The sequence below is a fragment of the Pongo abelii genome, chromosome 1 (genome assembly GCF_028885655.2).
Source record: "Pongo abelii isolate AG06213 chromosome 1, NHGRI_mPonAbe1-v2.0_pri, whole genome shotgun sequence".
In the NCBI taxonomy this organism is placed as follows: Eukaryota; Metazoa; Chordata; class Mammalia; order Primates; family Hominidae; genus Pongo; species Pongo abelii.
In genome coordinates, this window is record NC_071985.2 from 30,224,673 (window position 1) to 30,239,255 (window position 14,583).

The window sequence follows — 14,583 nt, forward strand, 5'->3', positions numbered from 1 at the left end:
ATTGGCTCCCAAACCTTAAGAAAATCCAGAGATTCCAGGTTAGTGGACTGCTTCCTTGTACCAGGAGGCAACTCCGGGGAGACAGAAGCTCCTGTCCTCAGGACCCTTCCAGACCTTGCCACATATATCTCTTCACTTGGCTGTTCCTCTCTTCTTTATAGTATCTTCTATAATCAAGTGATAAACTTTATACTCAAGAGGAAATAATCCAAGCAAGGAAGAGCAAGCAGATCAAGATGTGTAGTTCTTTTGGCTGCCGAGTTGTGGTTTTTGACAGATCATGGCATCAGGAACACTACCCCCTAAAGAGATCTTGTGAGTGCTGAAGGCCAAATGCTATGAAGGCCAAGGGCTGTGGTGATGGATGAGGTGGTATCAACAATCCAACAAGGAAAGCAGGTCTACAGATCAACTGCTTATCCTACGTGGTGGCAGTGACAGTACCAACCCTTGGGTGATATCAATGTTTTGCACCATCTAGAGAAGATGGAATGCCAGTTGATGAACTGACCTCAAACCATCTAGAGAAGATGGAATGCCAGCTGATGAACTGACCTCAAACCATCCTGAAATGTGCTAATAAGTGGTGGGCATTTCAAGAGTTGGTTGGCCATGGTGTTCCTCTGTCAGATACTCTTTCTTATGATGGCTATAAAAATTTTGCTAAAATGATGGATGAAGCAGAAATACTGGAGCTACCAATGGCAGTGAAGAATACATGGGGTCATAGAGGTAAAGCTGTTTTCTTGGCTCGAGATAAGCACTATTTATTTGGCTGATCTAAGCTATTTTATTCATCATGAAGCTCTATACCAATTCCAGAAGCATGTAGAAGAGTTTCAGGGACAGGATATATGTTCCATTGTCATTGGAGGCTGTATGGTTGGCACCATGTTACGTTGTTCAATAGATGGAAGGATGCAAAGCAACTGCTCACTAGGTGGTGTGGGGATGATGGGCTCACTGAGTGAACAAAGGAAGCAGCTAGCTGTCCAGGTGTCTAATATCCTGGGGATGGATGTGTGTGGCACCAATCTCTTGATGAAAGATGATGGCTCCTTCTCTGTCTGTGAGGCCAGTGAAATTTGCTATTTTCCTTCAGATGGACCTTAAAGTTAATTTCTTGGACACTTGAAGGCAACAATATTCGAGACCAGCCTGGGCAACACAGTGAAACCCCGTCTCCACAAAAATACAAAAAATTAGCTGAGCGTGGTGGCGGGCGCCTGTAGTCCCAGCTACTCGGGAGGCTGAGGCAGTAGAATGGTGTGAATCCAGGAGGTGGAGCTTGCAGTGAGCCAAGATCACGCCACTGCACTCTAGCCTGGGCGACAGAGTGAGACTCCATCTCAAAAAAAAAAAAAAATTAGCCAGGCCTGGTGGCGTGTGCCTGTAGTCCCAGCTACTCAGGAGGCTGAGACAGGAGAATTGCTTGAACCCAGGAGGCGGAGGTTGCAGTGAGCCGAGATCTTGCCACTGCACTCCAGCTTGGGTGGGCCACAGAGCAAGACTCTGTCTCCAAAAAAAAAAAAAAAAAAAAGATCAGTATCAACCAGCTTTAAGAGAGGTTTGATCATGCTTACTTGTACAATTTTTCCCCATTTTAAAAAGAAGTGTTATAAAATTTTTTTCCATAGACTTAAATAATATTAAAATTGAGTGAAAGGTTGATTACTCATGAACAGAATAATACTTCTTGTCTGTACAGTATCTCATTTCACCTCTTAAAAAAGACACAAAAGAGGAGTTTCTAACTTATCTTCGGATATTCTAATCATACATAAAAGAATTTGCCTTGCACAGGGTAATTGAGGGACTCACATACATATATTAGTACCTCCAACTCATTAACAGAAAGAAATACTAAATACTTTTTTTCACTGAATGACCATACTTTGGAGTACACATACTACTTGGTATCGAGAAATAAATGGGGAAGAGAACTGCTTAATTAAATCATCATTCATATGTTCACGTATAGACCTTCTGGTTGCCACATATATTATGATATATATACTTTGAATAGTTATATGTCATGTGTAAGTAGACAAATGCATTTAAAAACACAAACAGAACAACCTCTGTATTTGATGAAAAGCTCAAGTTTGTGTTGGTGGGATATGGGAACCAGGAAAAATGTATGTAGCTTTTTTTCAACTTAACCAACTATATCATAAGAAATGTCTGAAATTAGTTCACTTCTAATTTTACTTACCATCTTTTGTGCATTCACATAATATTAAAACATAGCTTTAGTAACCTATTTCTGGGCTGTAAACTCATACATTAGAATGAAAAGGGGAGAAATGGTCAACTTAGATTTTATAAACATGGATATCTTCTTGAATACCCTTAAAAATTAAGGTAAAGAATAAGAAAAAATTATTCTGGAAGAACCCAAAAGAAACAGCAATAGATATTTAAGTGAATGTTAAATTTATTTTCATAAATGTTTAATAACTTTTATGTAATTTCATTTCCATTATGAGAAAAAATATATCAAATGTGTAATCATGACAGAATCTTAATTACTGTAAATTTTTTGTTAAAATTGTAATGCTAAACTATACTTTAAAAACAATTATTTCTGATTTTTTTATATCACCCATGAAAACTGGATTTTATATATAGCATATATAATATGTACATATATGCATATATTATAAGTATAAGCTATTCTACTTTGAGTTTTTAATAATAGCTCTTTTTTCTTTTTTGGTGCCTATAATTGACTGGTCATTTCTGCCAGCTTTTCTACAATGAACTTTGAAATATTTCTGTATATGCTGTCAATCAGAAAACTACCCTGGAGCATTAGAAAAATTCAACAAGAGACTTGATTCAATCAATCACATTGTCGGACTTTGAAAAGATATCAAAGGCACTGATTTTTAAAAATCATCTTTTTCTCAAGAAGAAAATGGAAAAACAAATTATCTTCATTCAGTGAGCCCCAAGTTTGGGGTCTGGGGGGGCTTACAGACATTGCAAAATCAAGTCTTGTGTTGTATTTTTCTCCCAGGTGACCTTTTTTGAGGTTTATGGGCAATCTGGCTGGTAAGACATGATTCCCTCTAAGAAAATATAGGTGCTCAAACAGGTAACCTCTCCTGCTACTGTTTTTATGTGTGTGTTTAACTTCATTTAAGATTTGTTTCTGCTTTGAGAAGTGTCTGTTCATGTACTTTGCCCACTTTTTAATGTTTTTTTTTTTTTCTTGTAAATTTGTTTAAGTTCCTCGTAGATTCTGGATATTAGACCTTTGTCAGAAGGATAGATCGCAAAAATTTTCTCCCATTCTGTAGGCTGTCTGTTCACTCTGATGATAGCTTCTTTTGCTGTGCAGAAGTGCTTTAGTTTAATTAGATACCATCTGTCAACTTCTGCTTTTGTTGCGATTGCTTTTGAAATTTTCATCATAAAATCTTTGCCCGTGTCTATGTTGTGAATGGTATTGCCTAGATTTACTTCTAGGGTTTTTGTAATTTTGGGTTTTACATTTCAGTCTTTAATCCATCTTGAGTTAGTTTTTGTATAAGGTGTAAGTAAGGGGTCCAGTTTCAATTTTCTGCATATGGCTAGCCAGTTTACCCAGCACCATTTATTAAATAGGGAATCCTTCCCCTACTGCTTGTTTTTGTCAGATTTGTTGAAGATCAGATGGTTGTAGATGTGAGGTCTTATTTCTGAGATCTCTATTCTGTTCCATTGGTCTATGTGTCTGTTTTTGTACCAGTACCATGCTGTTTTGGTTACCGTAGCCTTGTAGTATAGTTTGAAGTTGGGTAGCATGATGCCTTCACCTTTGTCCTTTTTGCTTAGGACTATCTTGGCCATATGGGCTCTTTTTTGGTTCCAATTTTAAAGTAGTTTTTTCTAATTCTGTGAAGAATGTCAATGGTAGTTTAATGGGCATAGCATTGAATCTATAAATTACTTCAGGCATTACGGCCATTTTCATGATACTGATTCTTCCTATCCATGAGCAGAGAATGTTTCTCCATTTGTTTATGTCCTCTCTTATTTCCTTGAGTAGTGGTTTGTAGTTCTCCTTGAGGAGGTCCTTTGTATTCCTAAGTATTTTATTCTCTTTGTAGCAATTGTGTATGGGAGTTCATTCATGATTTAGCTCTCTGCTTGCCTATTGTTGGTGTATAGGAATGCCTGTGATTTCTGCATATTGATTTTGTATCCTGAAACTTTGCTTTAGTTGCTTATCCACTTAAGAAGCTTTGGGGCTGAAACAATGGAGTTTTCTAGATATTGGATCATGTCATTTGCAAATAGATACAGTTTGACTTCTTCTCTTCCTATTTGAATACACTTTTTATTTCTTTTTCTTGCCTGATTGCCCCAGCCAGAACTCCCAATACTATGTTGAATAGAAGTGGTGAGAGAGAGCATCCTTGTCTTGAGCTGGATTTCAAGGGGACTGCTTCCAGCTTTTGTCTATTCAGTATGATATTGGCTGTGGGTTTGTCATAAATGACTCTTCAGACATTTCTCAAAAGAATACACTTATGCAGCATATGAAAAAACATATAAAAAAATGAAAAAAAGCTCAACATCACTTATCATTAGAGAGATGCAAATCAAAATCACAATGAGATGCCATCTCATACCAGTCAGAGTGGCAATTATTAAAAATTCAAGAATTTTTGAATTCTTGAATTTTTAATATGCTGGCGAGGCTATGGAGAAACAGGAACACTTTTACACTGTTGGTGAAAATGTTAATTAGTTCAAGCATTGTGGAAGACAGTGTGGCAATTCCTCAAAGACCTAGAACCGGAAATACCATCTGACCCAGCAATTTCATTACTGGGTATACACCCAAAGGAATATAAATCATTCTATTATAAAGATACATGCACACATATGTCCATTGCAGCACTATTCACAATAGCAGACATGGAATCAATCCAAATGCCCATCAGTGATAGACTGGGTAAAGAAAATGTGGTACATGTACACCATAGAATACTATGCAGCCATAAAAAGGAACAAGATCATGTCTTTTGCAGGGACAAGGATAGAGCTGGAAGCCATTATCCTCAGCAAACTAACACAGGAACAGAAAACCAAACACTGCATGTTGGAAGCTGAACCATGAGAACACATGCACACAGAGAGGCAAACAACACACACTGGGGCCTGTCAGGGAGGCGGTGAGAGGGAGAGCATCAGGATAAACAGCTAATGAATACAGGTCTTAATACCTAGGTGACAGGTTGATAGGTATAGCAAAACACCATGACACATGTTTACCTATGTAACAAACCTGCATTTCCTGCACATGTATCCTGGAACTTAAAATAAAATTAAAATTTTTAAAAGATTTGATTTTGTTGTACTAGGATTTTTTAAAATGTAATATACTGCAGAAAATCCATAATATTTCTAGTACTCAAAGATGAACTAGATAAAGTAATGGAGCTGGGAAAGGAAGAGAGAGGATGGGACAAGAGACAAATGGACAGCAGTTACCATTCAGTGTGATAAACTCTTCAATACACACTCATTAAGAGTACTACTCAGAGTATTTTCTCCTTTTATCTATTTTTTTTTTGCTTATGAAGACTGTACTTTTATTTTTTAAAGCAATTTCTCATCCTGATCTTTTCCTTTCCTATTGCCACCACACCACTTCGGACTTTCATTATATTATACTGGTTTCTCCATGTCAGACTTCTCATCCTTTTACTTACCCCTTCTGCCAAATCAGTTTTTCAAAGTACAATTCTTATGACTTTAAGACATTATTTAATGATCCTTTACCAATTATTACATGTTATTATACCTACAAAATAAAGGATTAAAAACTGAACAGAGTATTTACTGAGAGTCTAGAAGAAACCAAATATTTTGTTCATCTCTCAGTAAACAGATATTATATTACTATTTCCACTTTACAGATTAGGTAGCAAAAATTAAGTGTAGGTAATAAGTGGTGAGCCAACTAGGAAGTGATGGACTGTAGATTTGAACTCATTTTTGTCACCATTATGCCATCATGTTCTAGTCTCTTACTGTGGCTATCTGAGTCAACAGGTACTTTCTAGTTAGACACAAACTTTGTTACAGCCAACTACTGTCCAGACAGACAAAAACAAAAATCATTACTTTGTCCACTTCTATTTTACTGTACAAATCATTCCCTATACCTAGACTTCTACACTGTAATAGTTAAAATTTTAATAACTTGTGCATCTTAAATGCCACTGCATCTTAAATGCCACTGCCATCTTTCTATTAAATCTTTCTCTTATAGCCCCAAATGCATGTGACTACTTCGTCCTCTGAATTGCTATAGTACTAACTGACAATTTACTGATTGAGTAATGTTATTCATTATAGATTTCCTGAGTATTTGCTCTGTGCCAGGCATTGTGATAGGTTCTGGGAAATAAAAAGAAATATACACTATCACTGGCTTTGAAAAGCTATTATACCACATTACAGCACTCATCACAGCCTGGCTGGCATTATAGTTACCACTTTAAGAATCTCATTGGCCCTTTCAGGTTGTAAGAAATATGTAAGGCAGATAGATCTTGTTTTATTTATCTGCATGTCCCTGTGAACATCTATAATACTGCGTGGCACATAGTGGGGACTTAAAAAATACTTACTAAAGATTGAATGACGACTGAACGATACATGATTCACATGTTTGGAATTCTAACTACTTCATAATCCCCTAGACTAAGATGGGCATCCCTTCCCTATGCTCTTCCTAGTCCTCCCATAATGCTCCATGTTTATCTCTATTAGAGTTAAACATCAACGTTAAACATGGAAACACAGAAATATAGAGTTAAACATAATGAGGAAACTAAGGACCAGAAAGGTGATGTTATCATGCTAGAGGCCACGCTGCTTTCAACAAAGTGGAAACTAATGCCAAGACAGAATAGAATGGATTTTATCCATTATATCATGTTGTCTCTCATGACTCAACAGACAGTTCAGTACTTCAATAAACACAAAGAAAGTTCATTAGTTTACCCAAATCCCATCTATAAAGAATTTCAATGTGCATTTTAATGTTATTTAGAATATAATGGAGATACTTAATTTGCTTTTTAATTCCATCATTAAATACAACTCATTGTAAGTTAAATAGTTACATTTGGAAATAAAACCCTTTCACCAAAATATGTCGTGTACCATTCATAGTCTACATGCCCCATCTCACTTTTGTATGTATTAGAAAAAGAGATTTTAATAATTTATGTATATGCTAAGTACAGAAACAGAAAAAGGTATTAAGCAGAATAAAGAGCTTATATAAAGCTACTTATATTCCCTTAGGAACAGGGCTTGCTAAAGACAGTTTAACGAAAATTTATAAATACTTTATTCTTGTGAGATTAACTCTGAAGATTTTAATTTTCATAAATTTAATGGTATATTTTGACTGTATATCTTAATAATGGCAATAGATGTTTAAACTTATATTCATAAGTTTAAATAAGTAACTGAAGTAGAATGTTTTAAAAATTGAAATGAATAATCTCTTAACTGAAAATTAAACTAGAAGAAAAATTTTAACTGCCACAAGACTCTCAAAATCCATTATTATTCAAAAAGAAAATCAATTAAAGTTTCATGTGCTGCTGTTTATAATTCTAATATCTTTGAAATCCTCAATATGTACAGTTTATCTGAAACTATGAATGCATCGAATGATATACAAGTGCTTCTAAATAATGTTCCAAGTAAGATTTGATGTATAGAATTAGACAAAAGTGAACAGCTATAAATTACCAACATTTAAAGGTCTTACCTATTAATATCCTGTTCTTCTTGATGCCACTTTTTACTTCTTCATCAATCAAATCAGTAAGCACTTGACACATGACATCAATTGATTCAAGGTGTTCTGGGCAGTCATTGGTTATTTTAAATCTGTCAAACCATACATTGGAGATTCCACCTTTCATAGGAGTATATGATCTGTTTAACAACCGCCCCCCCAAAAAAAAAGAAAGGAAAAGGGAATATGAAAATGGATGCTTTAATTACCAAAATATTAGTGTTTTGAATAAATGATTTCAATTTCCTCTAAGTTTTATAAGTTAAATGCATATTAAAACTACTCTCATATATATTGTATTAACTATCCTATACTTATATTTAATCCATTAAAATTTACTAATGCCAGTTCATATCATCTTTACCTACTCCCTCTATCTTTTAAGAGGTAGAACAGTTACAGTACCAGTGAATCTTAATCCATTCATTGTATATTCATGCTCTGGGATACTATGTTGGTTAACAAAAAATACACACACATACGTGCACAGGCACACACACCATCAAGATATTCCAAACTGTAATGGAGTAAAGGGGGTCCTGTATTCAACTATTATGCTGGTAGATGTAAATGAAAGGGGAACCAAAAAAAAACCTTAGAGATTTCTGTGGGCAAACACAGAGAGGGATGGGGGATGTATTAGATAAACACAGAGAACAAATGTTTTCCAAATATGAAAAACAGAAGAGTTGCACAGAAGATAATGCTTATCCCTTGGCATGCCCTGCTTTCTCCTCACGTAATGATGAGAAACAGAGTGCCAAAGAAAACATAGCCAGTGACAAAAGTGCCTATAGTAATTTGAAAGAACTCTAAACCAATGACAAGTAATATTTCCCTTTGATGAACCCAGACACAGGATTCTTTCCACACCAATACCTCCTCTACTTTGCCATCTCAAATTTAGCTGTATACTGTCACCCACCAAAGTTAGTAAAGTAAAAGCATGAAATGTGCAGCTAAATTGAAAAACAAAAATAGACAGCTAAAAGACAACAGGTGAGACCTGAACGTGCTTTTGTACTTCTTCTCTAGTGAAAAACCCAAGTAGAACCTCAGCATATTCAAGGAGCTAGAAATATTCAATTGTCATTGGCCTTGGGATACATACAATCTTTAGGACCAGTGGGTGGTGCTGGAAGGGAACAGAATTACACCATTTTTCAATATTGATCATACCACCCCAAAATAAATGGACATCCACTTAAGGAGCTTGAACGTCAAGGTTATATTTGGAAAGTTTCCCAGAGAAACTAAAAAAAAAACCTGGAAACAAGAAAGTTGGACTGACTAAAATTTTAACAGAAATTCATATACAGCGGATCTTTTATTTACTCAAATAGAATCATATAAACATTACTTTGTAACACATTTTCTAAAATTTAAATGGATATGATGAATACCTCTGAAAGTCAGTACATAAAAACTTATATGTTTTCCCTAAGTTTATGCAGATACATAAAATTTTTTAAATAAGAGATTATATATATATACACATTGTTTAGATGTTTTTCATGTAAATCTTATTCATTTTTTACCCATCTCTACATTCCTCCTCTTCTCTCCAACTCCCTCATACATCTTGTCCTTTACATTCGGTAAACTGTGTAAATGATCTGAAATATATCCTTCAATGTTATTCTTACACATTAAAATATGCATATTTACAGGCTATTTCTTGGCGCACTATTTCTTTTCAAAAATAATCTGTCTGATTCTATTATGTGCATCATGCTTTTTTCCTTCAACAATATCTCATGGAAATCCTTTCATCAGTTACAGTTCTAACTTATCCTTTTAATGGCTGTATTATATCCTATGATAAGGATATTCTGCAATTTAATCAGCCATTCCCCTAATAATGGGAATTAATTTGGCACCCAGCTTTTAGCCACTAAGAACAATGCTTCATTAAACATACGTATATATGTTTTTATCTACTGGAACTTTTATTCCTACAGAAAAGAGTCAAGAAACAGGTTGGATTAAAAGGTACAATTTTTGTCTTAACAGATGTCTCAAAGTTGCTTCCATAAAAGTTGTAAAAATTTACCTTTCTACAGGAAAGGTAGGAAAATATCCTTTTGCCCACAGCAGTAATAGCAGTAGGTGCTGACATACATTAAAATGTTACCATTTAAGAGTATCAATTGAAGTTTTAAAACCAACTTTATTGAGGTATAATTTACATATATAAACTATATTGAACTACACACATTTTAGGTGTATAGTTCAATTACTTTTTACAATGCAACCACCATCTCCACAATGATACAGAACATTCATTTTCCTTGGAAAATTCCATCATGCCCCTTCACAAGCAACTCCTGTAACCTTCCCAGGCAACTACTGAGTGAGTCTATCAATATTGATTTCTTTTGCCTGTTCTAAAACTCCACATAAGTGGAACTGCTGACTGATGTCATTTGCTATTATTTTTTCCTATTGTCATTTCAATTTTTTTTCTTGTTTAAAAGAGTACTTTGTCTATTATTGACAAACATTTGCTACATTTATTTCAGGTATTTTCTTCCAAGTCTATTTTGAATATTGATATTATGTTATTATGTACTGAAGGTTTTTTTTTTTTTTTTTTTTTTTTTTTACTGGATAAAAGACTCTACATTTGATATAATGTCTTTTTTAAAAAAATTTAAATTTCTGGGTCTCCAGATTTGCTTAAGAAGCTCCTGCCAATCCATACTTTTTTTTTTTAGAAGCCCAGATTTCCTTTTAAGATTTTTGTTTTCATTTTTACACCTAAGCCTTGAATTTTGGGGGAATTTCATACATGGAGTAACCTAAGGATTCAAATTCATTTTATCCCATAGGATAGTCAGTTGTGCTTGCGCTATTAAAAGGAGAGAGAAAGGGAGGGAAGGAGGAAGACACCCTTCTCAGCAAACAGTGAAATTTTATCTTTGCCATATATTTTATAGTTCTGCATTATCTGGTCTTCTCTCTAACCCTGATTTCTGTGAGAGAAGTAAGCCCTAAGACATATGCTATATATAACGAACTGACTTCCCTCTAATACATATAGAATGGTTCTAGTTCTGTATCGTACATGCAGTGGACGGGGGAACAGTCACTCAAATAATTTTCTATGTCTTGTGATTCAGCTGAAGAGCTTTAGTTGAGAAAGGCTCTATTTTGTTCCACTAATCTATTTATCTATTAAGTTAGTTTCTATTAAGTTAGTATCTATTAAGTTAGTTATTGAGTTAGTATATAACATTAATCATATTATAGTGGTTTTAGAGAATATTTTGAAGTTGTGTAAGGTAAGTTCCCCTCTCCTTACCATCATTACTCTAGTCTGTGTTTTCATACTTGTCCTAGCTATTCTCAGGCATCTATTGTTCTTGATTATCCAATAAATTTATCAAAAAATTTAGTAAACTTTAAACTACTTTCAAATAATTATCCTTAAAAAATCCTTTTGGAATTCTAATTAATATTGCATTATTGTCTGAGAATTACATTTTATGACATAAACCTATGAGGCGGGCAGATTTTTGCAGACTGAGCTTTTCCTCCATTGCTCTTTATCTAGGCTCTCAACTGGTGCAGAAAAGATAAAATCTTGCACCAACTCTATACTAGGACTCCAACACAGCATAAATTATCCCACAACCCCATATGCCTTCTGACCCCAGAAGCTGTGTGGCTCTAGAAAGGTAGATAAATTGGAATCAGAAGGGGAGAGAAGGCAGAAAGCATTTAAACCTTCCTCCTCCCAGAATCCCTTCTCAAAACTAGCTTCTTAACTAGTTTTGAGTTACTCATTTTCATTACTCTGAAAATGAGAGTAGGTGCTTTCCAAATAGTCATTGTCAGACAAAATGAACCTCAAATTGCAGTCAAACTGTCACTAAAATCACAGTGAAGTTCTAAATCAAAATATCAAAAATACAACACTCACTTTAAAATTCAAATGAGCCTATTACCCTTCTGAATTGTTCTACTTCTCTTTTCATTTTACTCTGCTATTTCTGTGTTTATTTGTCTGTCTAAATACTTAAATAAGGATGATATCATAGGCTAAAATGTGAATCATTCTGGGAACTCAGCCATTAATGGAAAAAAGTGGCATTCACTTAACTTTTTTCTTTGACAATGCCTTAGAGATAGATGCTCAGTAGAGGTAGAATCCCAATGTACGTATTTTACTAATATGGTAGCTAAGAAAATTCAAATTCTGTTCAAACGGAGTGATTGAGAAAATTTAACGAGACAAAAATAATTTAGAACTTTCTTGCTAAGAAAGCATAACCAAGAATGTATAAATCTCCTAAAATATTAGAATAACATTTAAATAAAATATAAAAGTTTGTTTTTTAAACAGCTAAAAACTATCACATATGTTATACTCATTCACCTTCTTCCTCAAATAAATCACTTTATTAGCTGGTATAAAACTCCTCAGACATTACCACAATAAATAAATATGTTTGGCAAAGAACATCTATGTGGTTCCTAAGTTAATCAATCAATCAACCCATTACACATTGGTAAAATATTAAGCTAGAATAAAATGTCCAAGGTTAAAAAAAAAATTGTTGACATTCAGCTTGATACCAAGTTGTTTTTGATCTGTGTTGCCTTAAAGTCATAAAATCGAAAGTTCATTCATAACCTTTAAGTTAACAAATTGGCACCAGTCTTCCTCTTTATCCTCATTTCATACCACTTCTCTCTCCCACCATTCACTAGGTTCCAGTCACATTTGTCACTTCCTTTTCTTCAAATAGGACAAGTTATTATTAGTTGAGTGGCTTTGCATCTGATATCCCCACTACTTAGAGGGCTCTTTGCAACATTTCTGCATGGTGGGCTCTGACTGTTCATTTAGGTCTCAGCTCAAGTGTCACCTTCTCAGGGGAGCTTCTTTGACTCTCCAACTGAAAGTATACCTCCCTTTTACCCTGCAACACACACATATACTCTCTATCCCCAGTCTTAATACCATTTATCACTATTTGAAATTATTACATTTAATTTCCCTTTTATTTTCTGTCTCTACATGAGCTCACTGAGAGCAGGGACTTTATCCTTTCCACAGATACAGCCCCAGTGCTAAGAACAAAGCCTGACAGAATAGATGCTAAATATTTGCTGAATCAATTTCAGTAATCATTTGTGTCACTTGGGAATAATTTGTGCCAGCTAGAAATAACAATGTCTAAAATTATTTTATTTTTGCTTTGAACATATTTTGACTTTAACTCTTATAAAATCTACACTGTGATTTGTAGAAAACAGTCCATTTTTGTTTCTTTTTTTAAAAAACATATCTAAGAAAACTTTTCCATACTAGTACGTATTTAAACATATCTAATACTTACCAAAGAAGTACATTATTTCTTCAAAATAGCTGTTTTTAGTAGGGTTCCTTACTAGCATACTTGTAGTACAGATCTACTGTTATCAGGAGAGGGCTCTCCTACTATCATGCTTCAGATAGGAATCCTAAGTGATGGAGTAAAGAGGAATTCATTGTTTACTATGCCTAAATAAAAAGTGCCTAGTTTATTTTAGAATACATATTTACTGAAAAATACAAACACGGACTTTGTGTGGAAAAACAGTGAATCCAAAAGTATAGGCACTATGCAAATCTTATTACTTTTAGAATTTTTTAAAACACCAAAAGAAACTATATTATCATATAAATCATAAATGGCTTGTTAAAAATTATTTTTAAATGGAAATTCTAATAATAAACACAAACTAAGAAAATCTCTAATTGTAAATATAGCTAAAGCATGTCATAGAAATAAAAATCTTTATTGGGCACTTCAATTAAAGAGTCCAAATTACCACAGTGAAAAAAAAAAGCAGTATTTTCCATCTAAATCAACACAGCAAACTAATTGCTGACTTTTACTGAATATGCCCCTACCTTAGCGATTTAAAACATCTATTAAACATAGTTGAGGAAAAGGGATACCTTATAATCAAAATGGTAATTCACAATTTAATCAAAACACACTTATATGCTGTAATAGACCACAACTGAGAATATACAATAAACTATTGTTCTCCTCTTAAGCTCTTTAAAATATGGTTGACTGTTGAAAACAAAAATTACAACCTTGTTTGGTACAGTTTTCAATGTATGCAGATGAAATACATATGAAAGCTATAACATACACAAGATGAGGATAAAGGGACCTATATAGTTACAAGGAAAAAAAACAACAACAAAGAACTCTAAGTAGGTAAAAAAGCTTTGCTATGTATATCATAATCCCTATGGCAATCAGAAAAAAAAATAAAGTAAAATGGTGTATTAAAAAACAAATAATTCAATAGAAAGTGTAAAAGGGACAGAGGAATGAAAAGGAGTAGACCTAAATTCAAGCATATTAATTGTTACATTAAATGTAAATTGCTTAAACAAATCACTTAGAAGACAAATTGTCAGTTTGGTTAAAGATGAAAACCAACCCCAACTACGTGTTGTCTATAAGAAATCCACTTTAAATACAATGATATAGGTAGGTTAAAAGCAAAAGAATGGAAAAAGACATATTGTACAGCTCTAATCAAAAGAAAGTAAAAGGATGAAAAATGAAGTGCCATGTAAACAGTAAGCATAGGGAAGCTGAGGTATACTATATTTTTATTAAACACAGTACACTTCAGAGTATTACCACAAATTAAAAAGGAACATTTTATAGATAAAAGTAGCCATAAAAAAGACAATACTACTACATGAATATGCACCTAATAATACAGCCTAAAAATACATAAAGAGA

The 14,583-nt window shown here is 34.0% G+C and overlaps 1 protein-coding gene across 6 annotated transcripts in view; it reads right to left on the reverse strand.

Moving 5' to 3' along the window:
• LYPLAL1 (lysophospholipase like 1) overlaps window positions 1–14,583 on the reverse strand; it is a 38,828-nt gene that overhangs the window by 11,683 nt on the left and 12,562 nt on the right. For all 6 annotated transcript variants that reach the window (XM_009237530.4, XM_063723449.1, XM_063723451.1 and 3 more), the window contains 1 exon segment: window positions 7,790–7,959. In XM_009237530.4, coding sequence (XP_009235805.2) covers window positions 7,790–7,959 — 170 coding nt within the window.